The 18085-nt window shown below is 35.1% G+C and overlaps 1 protein-coding gene across 2 annotated transcripts; it reads right to left on the reverse strand.

The window, feature by feature from the left end:
• Positions 1-585: 585 nt before the first annotated feature.
• LOC128234882 (monocarboxylate transporter 14-like) lies at positions 586-17760 on the reverse strand. 2 transcript variants are annotated; one of them, XM_052949485.1, is made up of 7 exons: positions 17733-17760; positions 16027-16545; positions 10179-10322; positions 6658-7419; positions 4220-4489; positions 3652-3777; positions 586-2689 (listed from the first exon to the last, which is right to left on the reverse strand). In XM_052949485.1, exons 2-7 carry the CDS (start codon positions 16289-16291, stop codon positions 2532-2534), a joined length of 1725 nt encoding a protein of 574 aa, XP_052805445.1. In that variant the 5' UTR covers positions 16292-16545; positions 17733-17760; the 3' UTR covers positions 586-2531. The 2 variants fall into 2 exon arrangements, with proteins under 2 accessions (XP_052805445.1, XP_052805444.1); XM_052949484.1 differs by having other exon boundaries at positions 17638-17760.
• Between the last annotated feature and the right edge of the window lie 325 nt (positions 17761-18085).

Consider the following 18085-nt stretch of genomic DNA (forward strand, 5'->3'; position numbering starts at 1 on the left):
AAAAGCCCCGCCTTCGTTTAATTACCAAAGTTTGATAAGGTGATAAGTTTCATCAAACACTTCGACAAACCTGTTTCCAAAATTCTGTTTTGACAGTGCTCCGTCGGACGGCCGTATTGTGAAAAGGTTTGTTGAAGTGTTTTAAGAAACTAAACTCTCAATCAAACTCTGGTAAAGGACAGAAGGCGGGGCTCCGTCAGAGGCGTAGACTGCGCTATGTTTCATTTAAAATGGTGAAGAAATAGTGAAGTTATTATTGTTAAAAGTCTTCACTCGAAGCAAAATATTGCCTTCCGACGTAGCATTTATGACGCAATTTATCACGTGGTATACACACACTGCTAATGTATCAATGGCTTAGAGCATTCTAAAATGTGAATTTCTTTCAATTACAACAAACACATTCAAAATGATATACTGTTAAAGGGACTTGTTCACGTTTTACGAGTTAAGATATTAAAATCATTATTTCGTTTCAAATGTGAAGAGATTGCTTGATCCAACGATTAAATGGAAAAGAATCACAGTTCCATAAAAAGACTGCATTACAATATCAACGTGTACACATTCTTCCCTACAGAAATGTGAAGCATGTAAGACCAAACAAAGGCATACGACCTGTACCTTTTTCAAATGGCTACTGGTTACAACAGCAACTAAAAGGTTCACTCGTTGTGCTTCATGTAACCATGCATACTATACCATTATCACGTACACATTGTTAAAAACATAGGCTAACAATGTTAAAGGTTGAAGTGGTTCATCACAAAAACAATACCTGAAAAGACAATGATCGCATCTACGATATGCAATTTTTTGTTGTGCTCTAATATCACAATTAATATCATTGTCAACAAAATACACAAGACATTGTGTTATGCTATGCTAAACTATGCAATATTAAAAATGCGATTGGTATGTTGCTGACATTAAGCAAAGCTCAAACAGCATTCAATTACATGTTAACCCATAATGTCATTGTGATTAAACATATAAGCAGTTCCTTCTTTCCCCCTCGATCTGATTGTGTTTAACAAAGATATTAAAATATGTTTAAAGGCAAATATCCCTTATATTGATTTCTTTTAGTTTAATACAGATAGTATCTACATATTCTGCACTGTACGGCACAAATTGTGAGACCCTGATAAAATATTTAAGTAAAATCTTTTTGGATTTTTGGCAAAAAACAGTGTCCATTGCCTACTGAACATAAGTCTAGAAAAATTATCCAACCGGCCTCAAATATTTCAATAGTGATAAGAAAAACAGCTAATCGATGAGTATGTCCTATTTCCTTGTAACAACAGAAACATTTGCGTCCATTCACCTTCGGGGGCTGACTGGCCGGTCCTTATAATGCCATGTGGCCCGAAGTAGTGTGTAATATTTCTTAAATATCATTTCATAAATGTATGTCACGATTTCCCTATCATTGTTCAATATGTTAAACAACAAAGGACGAAAGTGGTGACCTTAACCATTACCCGCTAGATCTATTTTCAAGACATAAATATTTGGGGATGTATGTACAATAAAATTAAGATAGCTATACAACTCGATTGTTTTAATCACATCGTATAATTATGCTTTAAAAATGTAAAACATAAACATAGAGCTTGGCTGATAAATGCGCAAAAGATTAAATAGTCAACATTAAGCACATGTCTGAGTTCTTGGAAACAGAAGAGGAATCCCTCCTTTCTTCCAGTTTCTTATTTATCCAAGCAGAATAACATTTTAACAGGGGCGAATCCAAGATTCGACACAGGAGGCAAACGCTTAAATGGTCAACACTAAGGGCACTTCTGATTTCTTGGAAACAGAGAAAGTATCCCTACTTTCTTCCTGTTTTTTTATTTTTCACATACACCAAGCAGAATCACATTATAACAGGGGCGAATAAAATAATTCTACATGGGGGGGGCGCACTTTTAGGTGTGATCCCTTTCTCATCCCTGTATCCGCTAGTGCGTAGCATCATCAGACAGCAACACGATGTGGATAATGTAATCAGTCTTTGAAGCCTGATATACTTCACGGCTACAACCCAGTGCCTTAACCATCTTTATAAACATCTTTGATATTCAAAACAAAGCATGAAATAAGTCACAGTTCCTTCACAACTTCGTTAAGGTTAATGCAATTGGGTCTGACACTTATTTCTATAGATAGATAAGGGAGACATTAAAAATGGATACTAGGAGCATATAGAGAATATATATATAAAATCCTGATTCTGTCCTTTTAAGAATCACCGTCAAAATTTCACGGTAAGCTATCATCCTAAAAGTGTGCTTGGGGCTGTCTCAACACATTGTTTTTTTTCTTGTTTTTTTTCTTGTTTTCTTCTTTGCAGTGAGCAAACTGTCATCGATAGTCTTAGTGGAACACCTACATGAGAGGTTGTCTATATACACGTGTCTATATTCCGTTATTTTCGTATGAACATCAGTGGGTAACTAACATCGATGTTCTCCAAACGGCTCATGATATCCTTCAAGGTGTAATACCAAGAGCAGAGATAATCTTCACCCGATATCCTTTGTCTCAATTATGATTTCAATCCCTCTATTCGAATGTTTATCAAGGCAGAGCACAGCCAAACAGAACAGTCCTGATAGGAAGTACATCAATCCAGCGAAACTGAACGGCATTACGTAGGAGTCGAACGTTTCGTACAAGAAACCTGAAAAAAGTGAAAACAAACGTAATCGTGTTGATTGAAACTTACAAGGTTTACTGGGTGTTTTTAACCAAACCTTTTCAGTAGTGTTATATGTTCATGTTTTAAACTGAACTCTATACTCGAGTCTTGACCAATTATTGTTAGGACGACGATAACAACAAATCATGCAAACAGTTGCTATTGCAGCATGCCCTGGTTATACCATTTTTGCCGGATTTGAAATGCTAAGGTATTGTTTTGGCAATATCGAGAGTTTCTGTAGAGATGTAAAAAATGGCCTCTTTTTGGTTTTCGTTATCGAAGCTCGTCGCTACGTTGTCAAATGTGCATATATAGCAACGATTGTCGGTATATATTTTTAAAACATCGGCGTGATTTGGGTAATCTAAACTGACGATTTTCGCTCCTTGTTAAAAATGCACTCTTACTCCCAAATAAGATTAACCACAATTAAAACAATTTCTTTTGTATACCAAAAAGGATGAATAAATCTCAACAGCAATGGTTTATATGAAGGATACCAAGTTTAATTTGGAAGAAAGGTGCAGAAAACATGGCATTTCTACCTTATGCGACGATAGTAGATTGCAGCAATCACCAATCATTTAATATTGTGCGTTTTCAGCTATTAAATACACGGTAACAGTCTTGCATTCAATAACTATATTTTCTAAAAAATCATTATTTAGGGAGTAGTTAAAGGTTTAGCACTCAGAATGTTTGCTATACATGTGTATGTATTGATTTTGAATAAGAGTACCACTTTAAATGCAATATAGTTCATAAATCATTATTTTCAATGTCACTACTAAATTGTATTACTTATAAACCCATAAATATCTCTAGTCAAATTAATTTCCATTACTTCTTTCAATGAGCATGGGTTATAGCAAACTATTCAACTGATGTAGATGTTATGTGTTAAAATTGTATGTATTCAGTTCTGTTATGTTCTATGATACCTGCAAGAGGGGCGTTGGTGAGAAAGGCCACGCCCTGGAACAGCGCTACCAGACCAAACGACCTGGTCAACCGTTCAATGCCCAAATGGTCAGCCAGTACAATTGTCCGCATGGATACATGCGTCGCTGAAACCAGAGGACTCTTTATAAACATATTAAAATGTATAAAATATTTAAATAACTATTAAACGATTGACAAACATGAACGACCTTATCAGTCTAACATTTAACCAAAAACGTAAGTTTCATTGACTGCGTTTAAAAAAACACTTTTATGTAAAAACAAAAGTGTTCTTATGACTCAAAACAAATCTCAAGTTCGGAATGATTTGAGATGTTTTATGAATACTGGCACAGGGCACTTCGAAATAATAAATAAAATGAAATAACTAATCTTTTCAGAAAACTTGTTTAAAGTCGGACAATATGTTGAATATGCACAACCAGTTATTATGCTTATTTCCGACAGGCCTTTTGGCTACGATGTGAGCAAGTAGGCCACTATAAGAAAATGTGTCAAACAAATGTACCAAATAATATTTTCTATATTAGTTTTGGAAAGTCTTACCCATGCAGAGTCCAAAGACACCGCTGCATATGGCCAATGTTGCAAACCCATTGCACCACGGCATGAGAAAGCTCATAGCGGAAGCCATGAATAACGTCACAATGTACGTGTGTGTGCAGTTGACGTTGAGGCAGTCCGTGATGAGGCCCGACATAATCCTGCCAATGATGTTTGTGATTCCCACAATGGAGATAAGCGTGGCTGCCTCAGATGTCGTCAGCGACTTTGAAACGCCCAGATCAGGAATGTAGGTCAACGGGACGGACTGAACTGTAATGAATATCCGTATTCTTTATCTATACAATTAATTTAGGGAACAAGTGTAATGATTTTGAGGTTTAGAGCATATAGTATAATCGTAAAAATTGATATTAAACACTGAGGAAGACTAGTTTGGTTTTAATTATCTTAAATATTTAAAAATATATATTTTTTTCACAAAACATTATATTGTAGTTTAAAACGTTTTCAGTACTTCATAAGTATAATTAGTAAGACGACAAAATTACAAATGGAACATTTCAAGAAAATCTGTTGCTGAAAATAATATATCTCCTGAAAAAGAAATCAACAGGTCATGATTGGACGGATATGTAAGAGACGTGCAGATATACGGGACAATACGAGCCTATCATTGTATATCTAAGTGCTCATATCCCACATATGACCCCCCGGATATCACGTCTATACTACAGAGAAATCGATCACCACGACTACTCACCGTTTATGAAAACAATATCAGTAACATAGTCCCCAAAACATTGGTCAACGAATATTAAAATGGAATCATGTGCGGCGTAGGTTTCAAATGTGCTCCAAGAAAAAAATGACCGTTTTTAAAAAATGTTCGAAGTACTACATTTTTCAAAATTGTTCGCAAAGTATTTAAATACATCACTCTGATTGGTCCGCTATCTCACTGGATTCAAGTTTTAAACACAGTCTAGGTAATTTAAATTTAAATTTTCGCGCGGAAAGGTTGCGGTTTCATTGCAGAACATGCTGAAGAGTCGATGAATCGTTGGCCATAAAATGCTTTAATGGTTGCCATTGCCATTGCTGCCTTTAAAAGATGAGGAAGAGTGGGGGAAGTACTGGGGGCATCCCTTCGATATTTCATAGTTTCCTTGCGGTGTTTAGTTCCCGAACGTCCCGAATGGTGGCAAATCTTTTGCCAAAGATCCCGTTGCCGTTCCGAAGTAATATTCGGCGTTCGAACTTAAACTTTTATAATTTCGAAGCCGAAGTGTTTTTCGAAGTGCCGAGAAGGTTTCCAGTAGTATTTAGGAATGATACGGAAGGGTCATCGCGAAGACTTCCCAAATACAACACGGTTTTCGAGAATTCTTCGGGGGCCTAATGGACGAAAAGTTTAAGGTACGGTAATATAAGACTTTCAGCCCCTACTCTTTCAGCATCCATTTTCTAACATATTTCAGAATTATTAGGAAGCTGGCAATAGTTGGACATTTCGCTTGTCTGCTAAATAGATACTGGTATGCCTGTCATAAGAGTAATATTTTCTATTATTTTTCACTATTATTTAGCAACACCGACCTCGAAATATAAGATTTATGAGCAGTTAATATGCATGAACATTTATTGTTCAAGTTTCACGTGTATAAGAATTGTATTCATTGCTTGTTATATTGTTTCTTTTACTATATTAATGACCACATGTAAATAAGATTTATATAGAAGTATATATGTCTAAGACATATTGACATAATAATTTTGTCTTAATCTGTCACCACCTGAAAATAAATATGTTATTACTACTATAATTATTACTCGACTATTAATAACAAGTCCAAAGGTGGGAGGGGGTTAATAGAAAGGTTTGGAGGTAATATAAACACACTTTATTAAATCAAAACATTTTTTTTTTAAAAAGCCCACATCATTTTGAGAAATGTAAGTACCGAGTCAGCAAGAAATCTATAATTAACCATAGTTTAGGTAAGAACTACAAGATCTTAAAGATAAACGATATGCATTATCTAGTAGAATCTAGCCGGATTCCCATTTGTTTAAAGTTAGGTTATATCTGTTGTAATTTTAACTGTCCTCTTCTTGCATGACACATGATCTATGGTTACTAATTATTCTGTATCGAGAGAAAGGGGCGTAAACATATAAAACTAAGTGAATCAGTGCAAAAACATAAGTCCGCGGATAAATGTACGAATATATATATCAAAACTGTGTTTATATACAATGTACATACATACATATACATATGATATGAACAAAACTAAAACGTTAGCTCATACATCTATGTGTGTTTGAGTGTATACAGTATATACAATTGTGTGCAATATGTGTTAGCCATTCTATATGATACAATGTATACTTGGCACGGGACAATTACATACAATAAATTTTGCTATACAATTTTGGAATACAGATACGGGTAAAATAAACAGCTTTGACCATACCTGTCCAGCAAACGTTAGTAAGCAGAAGTAAAACGAATATGTTGTCCTTAAACAAGTTCACATTTGTTTTCAAGATGCCAACAAACGTTGAAGAATCTTGGCATGTTTCTGCGTCGCTTTCATTGTCCATGGCAACAATGGGTTTATCAATCTCATGAGATCTATGATAACCAGCATTGTGTCTATGTCTTAAATTGTTCAGAGATCCACTATAGAAAACACTTGGCTTCGACATTTGGTTTTTTATGGGTTTTATTCTAGTACTTGAGCAGTTTGTCTGACTTGAAAATTCTTTAGCCTGCAAATATGCCGTAGTGTCTCCTGGAAGGTGTACCATATTTGCAGTGCTCACAGTAAGCCTTTCTGGCATGTTTGTGACCTTTAGCATGTCATAATTGTGCTCATCACACATCTCCTTGTACCTCCGTTCCAGCAACAATTTGCGTAGTTCTGTGGTGCCCTTTCCAGAGTCATTTGAATCGGAGATATATTCTGAGCTACTCGCACAGCTTACCGTAGCACAGTCTGACAATGGACGGAAGAGAATGCCACAAACAATGCCATTTAATAGCACACCAGCTAGGATCAGAATAGTTCCTCGCCAGTCGTACTGGATAATAAGCATATCCGTGATATAGGCATAAGCAAAGGTCCCGAGCCCACTACCGCTCATAGCAATTCCAGTAGCAATCGCACGCCTTCTGTTGAAGTAGAGGCCGACAACGATGATGGCAGAAATAAAGGACATGCTAAAACCAACTCCTGAAAAAGAAACGAGAAAACACATCTCATGTTTTAATCTTGGTATGAAAAAGAGGGCTGTACCTAATTTAATATGAGTCAATATATATCAGGTTGGTTTTAAGCATGTCCATAATTCAGGCGTAGGCCGCTACCGTTCATAGCGATACCAGTGTTAATTGGAATTATACTATTAAAGTAGAGGCCGATAATCGCTTTCTACTTTGACATTCAATTTAAGGTAGTTAATTTTACTTATATTCATTTTCATTTATCATCTTTTGAACATTCATATTTTTCCGTATTTTAATATTTAATATTTAATTATAAGTAAAATTAAATATGATTGATTAAAACAAACACCTTCATAGTGTTATGCAGGCAATACTGATTTCTAATTCGATAATCGAATCTTTCCTCATGGTATGCATGTACTATCATGATCCTAATTGCACCATACTTTTTTTGTACTTGATCACAATGTAACTTATAATATCAGTTATCAATATTCAAATGCATTAATTTGCATTCTAGATTATAGATTAACGTTGGTGTCACAGGTTAGATTGTAACATAGTCATCTGAAATGTTTAATTGTCTATTATGTTTTTGTTTCTTTGTCTTTTTCTTTAAATTCATATGTGAGCTCTCATTTCATCTCATCACCCCTCATTTAACGATCTGCATGCATTTCCTTTATTTAATTTACTGCACTGTGACCGTTTTTAACACCCGTTTCGGTTCTTGGGCACGCCTGCGCAGTTCATATATTTACATCGGATAGGCGCGAGCTGTCCCTTGTTTAAAGACAATAAGTGTCCTTATAAACATATATACTGTGTTTACAGGTTAGTGAAGTATTGAGAAAATGTATGTTCTAACTATGTGTATTATGTATTTTCTTCGCATTTATATTCGTTCAGTGGATTTATTCGTTTTGGCAGTTCATATATTTACATCGGATAGGCGCGAGCTGTCCCTTGATTAAAGACAAAACATGTCCTTATAAACCCTATAAAAGTCGTGACATTGGAATGAACATTGCTTCAGGCGGAACGAATACAGTAAAATTAAATTTGCATTATTCGGCTTTTACCCCTTAACATTTTACCTAAGAGTCCCCGTTCCATCAATATAAACATTTATAATATTTCTAACATAAACTGCTATACAATAGGGCTTTTACTATCAAGTCTTCATGTTATAAGGAAATGGACTGTTATACAATTACAAGCCTAATAAGTCAATTTACAGATTTACAGGTTCTCTAGTATATCATCTTGTGCTTTTCTGGTAAATGGTCTTGTGTTTCTCTTGTGGTTAGTCTTGTATGTATCTTTTGGATAAACGTGTGTGTCTATTGTTAATGGTCGTGTGTTTCTCTTGTGGTTAGTCTTGTATGTATCTTTTGGATAAACGTGTGTGTCTATTGTTTATGGTCTTGTGTTTCTCTTGTGGTTAGTCTTGTATGTATCTTTTGGATAAACGTGTGTGTCTATTGTTAATGGTCGTGTGTTTCTCTTGTGGTTAGTCTTGTATGTATCTTTTGGATAAACGTGTGTGTCTATTGTTAATGGTCGTGTGTTTCTCTTGTGGTTAGTCTTGTATGTATCTTTTGGATAAACGTGTGTGTCTATTGTTGATGGTCGTGTGTTTCCTTTTTAGCTTTTGAGTTTTAGGATGTCCTAATTAATAGGATGTCCCTATTTATTATAAAGCATACTCACGGTCAAAGGTAATAGTGAATTATAGTCAAGTTTTACAGTTCTTTGTTCTTTGTTTTTCAGGAGTCAATTGAAAATAGGGTCTAGGCATGGATGGATGTTTTGTACAATTATTAGATATCTAATTAGTTTATGAGATTTAAAATTCATATTCGGTTATATAACATTTTATTCTTTTCATGTAAACATTGTTTATGGCCTTGCCCATATACAAAATATGTCTTAAAATGTTCTGTAATAAATGACTCTGCGAAATGAAATATTAACATGTAAACACTATATCACAATTAAACAATAGGGAACCTGTTCGACAACTTTAAGAAGATCCTTCATAACTTTAGTGACAGAAGATATTATTCATTTTAACATACGTTTTTTTTAATTATATTAAAAAATAGTATTGGAATGGACAAATTCGAGTGTATGCGTCTTGAACTATGTGTTTATCCTTTGACCTGTTGTTTTTGTTTTCGTAAAACTAGTTTTCCCATTTATAGCATATCAACAGCTGGGAATCAGAAAACCTGTCCACAAACTACAAGAAGAGCCCTCGTCATTGCTTTGAATTGTTAAAGATGCACTATTACACCCAAATAAGATTTACCAGAGTTTATAGAATTGTTCAGATATACCAGAAAGGATGAATAAATGTCTAAAACAATGTTTTTTTATGTAGGGTTCCGAGTCTACTTTAAAGGAAATGTGCAGAAAAAACGGTATTTCTACCTTATGAGACGATAGTAGCTCACTGTTAATCTTTTAGCATTTACCAACCATTTAATATTTCTGTGTTTCCAGCTATCAAATACACGGTTACATCGTTTTATCAGTAATTAATATTTTTCATAAATGCATTATTCAGTAAGCAGTTAAAGGTATATCAGTCAAAATTGGTGTTTGTTATAGATGTGTATGTATTGAGGTTGAATAAGAGTGTCACTTTAAACATGTGTATGCATTGATTTTGAATAAGAGTGTCAATTTTTAAACGTTTTTCAGTTTTTAACATACTACAAAAAATGCTCAAACGAAACTAAAGTAATGCTTTAAGTTTACCTGCAATTATGCCATAGGTGATGATGAGCATTTCTACGTTAGGAGAGAAGATGCTGACGACGAACGCCACCACGGAAATCAGCGTCCCGACGATCGTGATTTGCCTGCACGTGTAACGCTCGAGTAGGATGCTGACAACTGGACCTGAAAACGTACGATAATATATTGTTCATAAAATAAACAACAAGAATGGCGACTGTGGATTGACTATCTATAGCATTAAACCAAGTTATATAGATTTTTTTTATTAATTATTAAATTTGGAACTGATTTAGGAGAATTTCGTTAACATTTTTTGGTTCTTTTTTGTCAGATTGTATTGGAAATTATTCAATTGACTCTTGTTTTATTTTAACTTTACTATTTTCAATTACAAAAGTAAGCGTTTGCTTAAAATATCACTTAAAACGTCACTGTTAAAAATATGCAATCATTTACATTTTTCTGTACATTTCAGTTGTCGGTTCTAAAAATTACACATCTGTCTTCACGATCGGAACCTATATCTTATGTGGACTTATCTAAGATTTATGACTGTTTCATTTATAAAGAATGAAATATCAATGAGTACCTGTCAAACAATTATACAGATATGATTAATTTAGTTGACCTCAATGGCTTTCAAAATGCCTTAGTGGGTTATCTGGAATTGAAGAAGCATTTTAACATATTGAAAAAAAGCTCGTTTCTTTCCATTAATTTATTAAAACTACTAAGATATTAGATTATTAAAATTTGATTAGTTTGAAATTCATTTTCGAAATCTCGTCTTTTTCTTTTAATGTTTTTTCTTAAAAAGTACAATTTAGTTTACACAGTTTTCAGGTATTATCATTCATATGGCAAACAAATATGTGTCAACCATGTCTGTTTAACATGTGTGCATTTTAATCGGTATACTCTTTGGAAAGTTTTAATTTAAGTGACGTAAAGCTACAAATACTGCACCCTATTAGCATTTTGTTCATTGTTAATAGAACTGTTGCAATCTTTTTGTCATTAGAATAAACTATATTCAAATTTACATAAAACAGACGATGGGGTAGAAGCAGAAATATGGAAGCTACTAAAATGTTGATAAACAACAAGATATGTTGGACGATGTTAAGTAAGTAAAGAGGTCAGAGGTGTATATTTGCTGGATCGAAATTGAAAATAAAGAGTAAGAGTTGACAATGGTTGAAGGCAGGGAATAAGAACAGAAAGAGAATCAGAGAAACGGGATGAAAAATATCAGAGATAATGCGAAAAACTAAAAAGGAATAACAGAAAGACGATGGTTAGGATTAGTAAAGAAAATCTTGGAAAAGGAAAAGGTTTGAAGAGTAAGTAAAATAAAAAGGATGGTCCACAAAGAAAATATATATTAAATGAATACTTTGGAGAAGAATAACATAAATTAAATGTTTGAAAGCAGCAATCGCGATTTGATTTGAGTCGAAAAACCAATAGGTATACTTTCTTGTCGTGTGAACTTGAGAAGAGGTTTGGGAACGAAGAAAGCAATGGCTGAGACTGACTAGATGAGTGAAAGAGCAAAGGCTGGAATATGCTGAAAGTACTGCGGTTGAGAATAAAATTGGGAATGACGAGATGAATGAAGGGGAAAAGGCTGGAATAGGCAGAAAGTACTGCGGTTGAGAATGAAGATATGAATGAAGGGGCAAAGGCTGGAATAGGCAGAAAGTACTGCGGTTGAGAATGAAGAGGTGAATGAAGGGGCAAGGGCTGCAATAGGCAGAAAGTACTGCGGTTGAGAATGACGAGATGAATGAAGGGGCAAAGGCTGTAATAGGCTGAAAGGACTGCGGTTGAGAATGAAGAGGTGAATGAAGGGGCAAAGGCCGGAATAGGCAGAAAGTACTGCGGTTGAGAATGAAGAGATGAATGAAGGGGCAAAGGTTGGAATAGGCAGAAAGTACTGCGGTTGGGAATGAAGAGATGAATGAAGGGGCAAATGTTGTAATAGGCAGAAAGTACTGCGGTTGAGAATGAACGGATGAATGAAGGGGCAAAGGCCGGAATAGGCAGAAAGTACTGCGGTTGAGAATGAAGATATGAATGAAGGGGCAAAGGCCGGAATAGGCAGAAAGTACTGCGGTTGAGAATGAAAAGATGAATGAAGGGGCAAAGGCCGGAATAGGCAGAAAGTACTGCGGTTGAGAATGAAGATATGAGTGAAAGAGCAAAGGTTGGGATAGGCTGAAAGTACTGTGGTTGAGAATGAAGAGATGAATGAAGGGGCAAAGGCCGGAATAGGCAGAAAGTACTGCGGGTGAGAATGAAGAGATGAATGAAGGGGCAAAGGCCGGAATAGGCAGAAAGTACTGCGGTTGAGAATGAAGAGATGAGTGAAAGAGCAAAGGTTGGGATAGGCTGAAAGTACTGCGGTTGAGAATGAAGGGATGAATGAAGGGGCAAAGGCTGGAATAGGCAGAAAGTACTGCGGTTGAGAATGAAGAGATGAATGAAGGAGCAAAGGCTGGAATAGGCAGAAAGTACTGCGGTTGGGAATGAAGAGATGAACGAAGGAGCAAAGGCTGGAATAGGCAGAAAGTACTGCGGTTGAGAATGAAGAGATGAATGTAGGAGCAAAGGTTGGAAAGGGCTAAAAGTACCTCGGTTGGGAATGACGAGATGAATGAAGGGGCAAAGGTTTGAAAGGGCTGAAAGTACTGCGGTTGGGAATGACGAGATGAATGAAGGGGCAAAGGTTTGAAAGGGCTGAAAGTACTGCGGTTGGGAATGACGAGATGAATGAAGGGGCAAAGGTTGGAAAGGGCTGAAAGTACTGCGGTTGGGAATGACGAGATGAAGAAAAAGGCAATGGCTGGAATAGGCTGAAAGTACTGCGGTTGGGAATGACGAGATGAATAAAAGGCAAAGGCTGGAATAGGCAGAAAGTACTGCGGTTGAGAATGAAGAAATGAATAAAGGGGCAAAGGCTGGAATCGGCTGAAAGTACTGCGGTTGAGAATGAGGAGATGAATGAAGGAGCAAAGGTTGGAATTGAATGAGAGAAAAGGAATGTGACTGATGAATTGAGTGAGGTTAAAGCGGCTATGACGGACACGATGTGTGTAGAAGCAAAGGTGGGAATGGAATGAGAGTAGAGCTGCTCGGTCTGACGATATAAATAAAGGGTCTAGCATCTGCGGCACTCGAGGACCATTTATTTTAGTACATGCATACCAATAGTCTTAAACCATTACGAAAGCATGTCTTATTTCTAAAAGGAATATTGGTTGGAATGGGATGTAAAAAGCAACATTTTTACTACACTTCCATCTGTTAAGATGCATCCTAACTTGACTTCGCTCACTCCTCTCGTTACTCATTAAGAGTTTACACGATAATAAGTTTTAGTTAAGACATATTCTCAGATGCCAAGGCAATTGTCTGATTGATTGTATCCCCACTTACTTGTATAAATCGTTCATATAAAATAAAGTATCTCTGATGTGAACAACAAGTGCAAACAGGTGAACATAATTGCATACATCCTAGAGTAACCTACATCTTTTCTTACTCCGCGGGATACGTGAGTTTGTTCGAGGTTCATTCAAATAAATGTTAGATTCTACGTTTAGCTTATTCACTAGGCTAGGATAATTATTGGCTGTCTACCGAGCATAACGAAACGGTAAAATAGCAAAGTAGCTCATGGGCAACGTGCAAACCAAATAGAATTTAAACTTATGAATTGTACTCATTCAAATATCATCATGGAAGTTTAAGTTTGACCGTATGAGAACATAGACCAAGGTGTAAAATTAAATACAGCTTATCAGTTTTAGGCTGAAATCGTGTCAGAAATGTTTCATTGTAGAATAACATCTTTGTAGGTAAAAACTTGATAATATACCTAGTAAAATACGGGAGTGAATTTATGGTGACTATATTAGTAAATGAGGTTAGACAACAGGTATTTAATTTAGCATTACGAACAGCTAATAAGTGGAAGTAGGTCAGGTAGTAGAATTATCAATGTTTTAAAACAGCAAAATATCGAATTCAAATAAAAAAAAAACACGTTTGCGCAGACAAATTCAACTTGGTACGAACTAATATTATAGTATATAATAGTATCTATACATTTCATCGGAAGTAGAAGTAATAATGTGTACGGCTTAACCATAAATCTTATCTTAGATCCCTTTTTGATAATTTGCATTTAATTCAATTTTATTAAATACTTGAATTATTACCATCAATTTTAAAAAATATCTGATGTATAAAAGAAGGAGAATATAACATAAAATATCTGATCAAAGAGAAAGAAAAAAAAATAAAATAATGAGGCCCTCAATGACCGTTTATTTTGGTAAATAGCCTTTAAAGCTGCACTCTCACAGATTGAACGTTTTGACAACTTTATTTTCAATCGGACCTCCTCGGCCATTTTTATCGAAAACAACCTCGGATGTATGCCGGTACATCAGTTGAAGTAGTTCGTAAATTTTTGAATTATATCATTAATTAAATGTATTGTTTTAGAGTTGTATTTATTGATCTAAGTTTAAATTGATTGCCAGTGAAGTGATTTATTGCAAACATCATTAAGATTCCCACGAGTAAAGTCATAAAGTTTAACTGCTAAATAAAATTACTACGCGATCTACTTGCAGCGGACTTAAACGTGCCACTTTTTGAGTATGTAAACCGTCCAAATACATCCGAGGTTGTTTTTGAAAAAAATGGCCGAGGAGCTCCGAATGCGTTATTTTGTATGTCTTGGAACGAGCCAAATTTTGTTAGTAACGCTTTTAGCCTTAAAACATTCATTTTCGAACGGAAATATGAAAATCTGCGATCTGGCAGTCTTATTTCACTGGCTTTCAGACATTTACACAAACATTGGCTCATTTCAAGACAAAACAAAAGTAGTCAAAACGGCAAATCTGTGAGAGTGCAGCTTTAATTAACCATGACTAAAGCATGTTGTTGTTTCTAAAAAGAATATTATATGTTTTTTATTCCTTGTAATATAGGTGTGTTATGTAGTTTAAATAAGTAATATAAAAAAACAAACAAGCATGAACCGGTTATAAGTGGTTCATATACCTTGTAGATTTCACATACATAGTTGATTTCGGTATAGTGCTTTCTAAGCGATCGAAAGCCATATGATTGCTGTTTTTTCTCAATATTATGAACAATTCTTATTCCGTTTGTCTTTGTGAATGTTTCATTCATTAACATTATATTTATTGGATCGTAAACTCGGTTTTATAGTTCACAGAAAGGGCAAAAGCAGTGTGAAGAGCATTTCGTTCTAGAAGTGGAAACACATACACATAATTAAACCATTGCTATTTAATATCGTCGACCCATTTTCATTACTGTGATGATTTTTATTGGTATGCTTAAGTTTAGTTTAACTACTTTTTTACGACAACTGTGAAACAAGTAACAAGAAGAAGAACGGTTTTTTAGTTTTTGTTAAAAAAACGAATGTTTCCCAGTGTACATGTACATGGACATGCGCAAACCGCGGAAAGTGAAATTCTTAGTGATTAAGTGTATTAATTGATGAATGCATATCTGCCCGAGAATGTAGGTCGTAATCCATTATAAATAGTTAACTGACACTATAAAACAACACGATAGCTTTGAGGAAATGCAAAAATGTATATTTTAGAAATAGATATAATCAGTTAAAGAGAGTGCTTAAAGAAAAATACTTAACGATATATTATCACACTTATCCCGTGCTCAGACTTTAAAACCATGAAAACATACTTGTTTGTTTCAAAACAGGGTTCACATTTAGGGATATAAAACGACTTTAAATATGTGAACTAACAGTAGAAGAAAATCATTATATAAAGTAAGAAAAGGTACATACCCATGAACATACTCATTCCCAGCAATGAAGATCCAATCCAGGAAGTCTTTGCCTTGCCTTGGCCAAAATAGTCCAGTAGTTCCAAGAGCAGTACTCCGAATGAGAACATAGTGCCGTCCAGCATAAAGTTAATCAAGAACGAGCCTAGACACACCATCCAGCCCCACCCACCGTCCGGGGCTCGGGAAAACTCACTACTGTCCAAAGTGTCTGATCCTTCTTCCATGTCTCCATTTCCGGAAGCTCCGTTCGGCTGCCGCGCCATATGTGCAATCGTCGCCCGTTAAGTTACAAACCTTCTTTTACTTGAAAACCTTAAGTACAAAGTTGTCCACCTTACCCGGAAATTCTCCTGCACGCGGGCTCGATACTTTATCAAAGATGCCACCCCGGCCGCCGGTTGGAATTTACTTGAAAGTGCGTTGCAGCCGTTCCGCGGAAAATTCCCAGTAGCACAATTAAGTGACAGTTACTTGCACTTAAACACCACTGCCTCAGAGGCAATGGAACTTTGCATCCCTGCCAATTGAAATATGTATCACAGTGTTAGTGGGGAAAATATTTTTTATCTCCGGTGCATATGCACTAATTTTTTCATTAGTTACTACGAATCATGAAAGTACAGCTAGCTGCTAACTAATGACAATTTCCATTCACTGCGTCTAAGGGATTACAGAACTTGCCAAACCTGTTACAAAAATATGTGTCCCATTTTCCGGACAAACTTCCAGATTTTGACCTTCATTTCATTTACAGAAAAAAAAACATACTTAGGCCTTAACTAACAAAATCTTATAAACATACACTAACAATAGATGATTTAAAATATATACATACTTATAGATTATTTATTTCCTTTTAACTAGGCAATACCATTTTCAAAACAAAATAATGTTATGGTTAAAGGCATATATTAACCAAATAAAATGGTTGATGCGAAACAAAATAAACAACATAATTTCGATCGCTGTTATATTTTAATAAAGGTCTTCAAAGTGAAATCTGTTTTCTAAACTTTATAATACATTTTCCGTAATTTCTGCAGAACACTAGTCCCTTTAAAGCTGCACTCCCACAGATTTACCATTTTTACAACTTTTTTTATTTTTTTGTCTTGGAAAGAGCAGATTTTTTGCGTAAATATCTGCAAACCAATGATATAATATTGATGACAAAAAATTAGATCGTAGATAATCATATTTCCGTTCGAAAATGAATGTTTTATGGCTTAAACCGTTACTATCGGGTTAAGAAAAATGCATAAAAGATCAATTTTTGAACTTAAATATAATCTATTTTTGTCTGCCGTCTTATTTAACTGGTATCAATGGATATTCGCAAAAATTGGCTCGTTCTAAAACAAACAAAAAAAGTTGTCAAAACGTTCAATCTGTGAGAGTGCAGCTTTAAAAGCAAAACAATACATTTATTTCTCCCCGCATCTTTTTCTACGTACGCATTATAAATAAGCGAAATATATGTTAACACAAATGGTGTATTTATTTACGCATCTTTATAATTCCGACTTCACAAAACACCAAATACTTTTAAATTCAACATTTATTTTGAACGTTTCAAGCCAACACTTGCAGCCGTAAAACTTTCACTTACGAAATCGCCAATCCACATTGACATATCCACTAAACATGCTAATTAACATTTGAATTTTGCATTAAAAAAATAATATATTCATGAATACTATTTACACCAAAATATTGATCGATAGAGCGATACCCTAGAAACATCGGACGATCACAGCTTGCTTTGTATATTTATGTTTTAACGTTTGTATGAAAAGTGCTAATCAACCACTGCGATCAAGGAAAATGAAATCATCGTAGGAAAATTCATCATCTTGTTAAGTGCTTTGGTATGTTTAAAGGCTCATTAGGTACGTTTACATGGTCATAAAATATACAACGTTTAGATAGATGTGATAATCCAGTATGATATGCGTACAAGAAAATAAATGTAACAAATAATTAAAACAAAAACCGCCGGCAGCAGTAAGATATTTTGTGAGGGTTACAGGTTTAAGTAGCATTTAAAAATAACATTT

The sequence above is a fragment of the Mya arenaria genome, chromosome 5, assembly GCF_026914265.1.
Source record: "Mya arenaria isolate MELC-2E11 chromosome 5, ASM2691426v1".
Lineage (NCBI taxonomy): Eukaryota > Metazoa > Mollusca > Bivalvia > Myida > Myidae > Mya > Mya arenaria.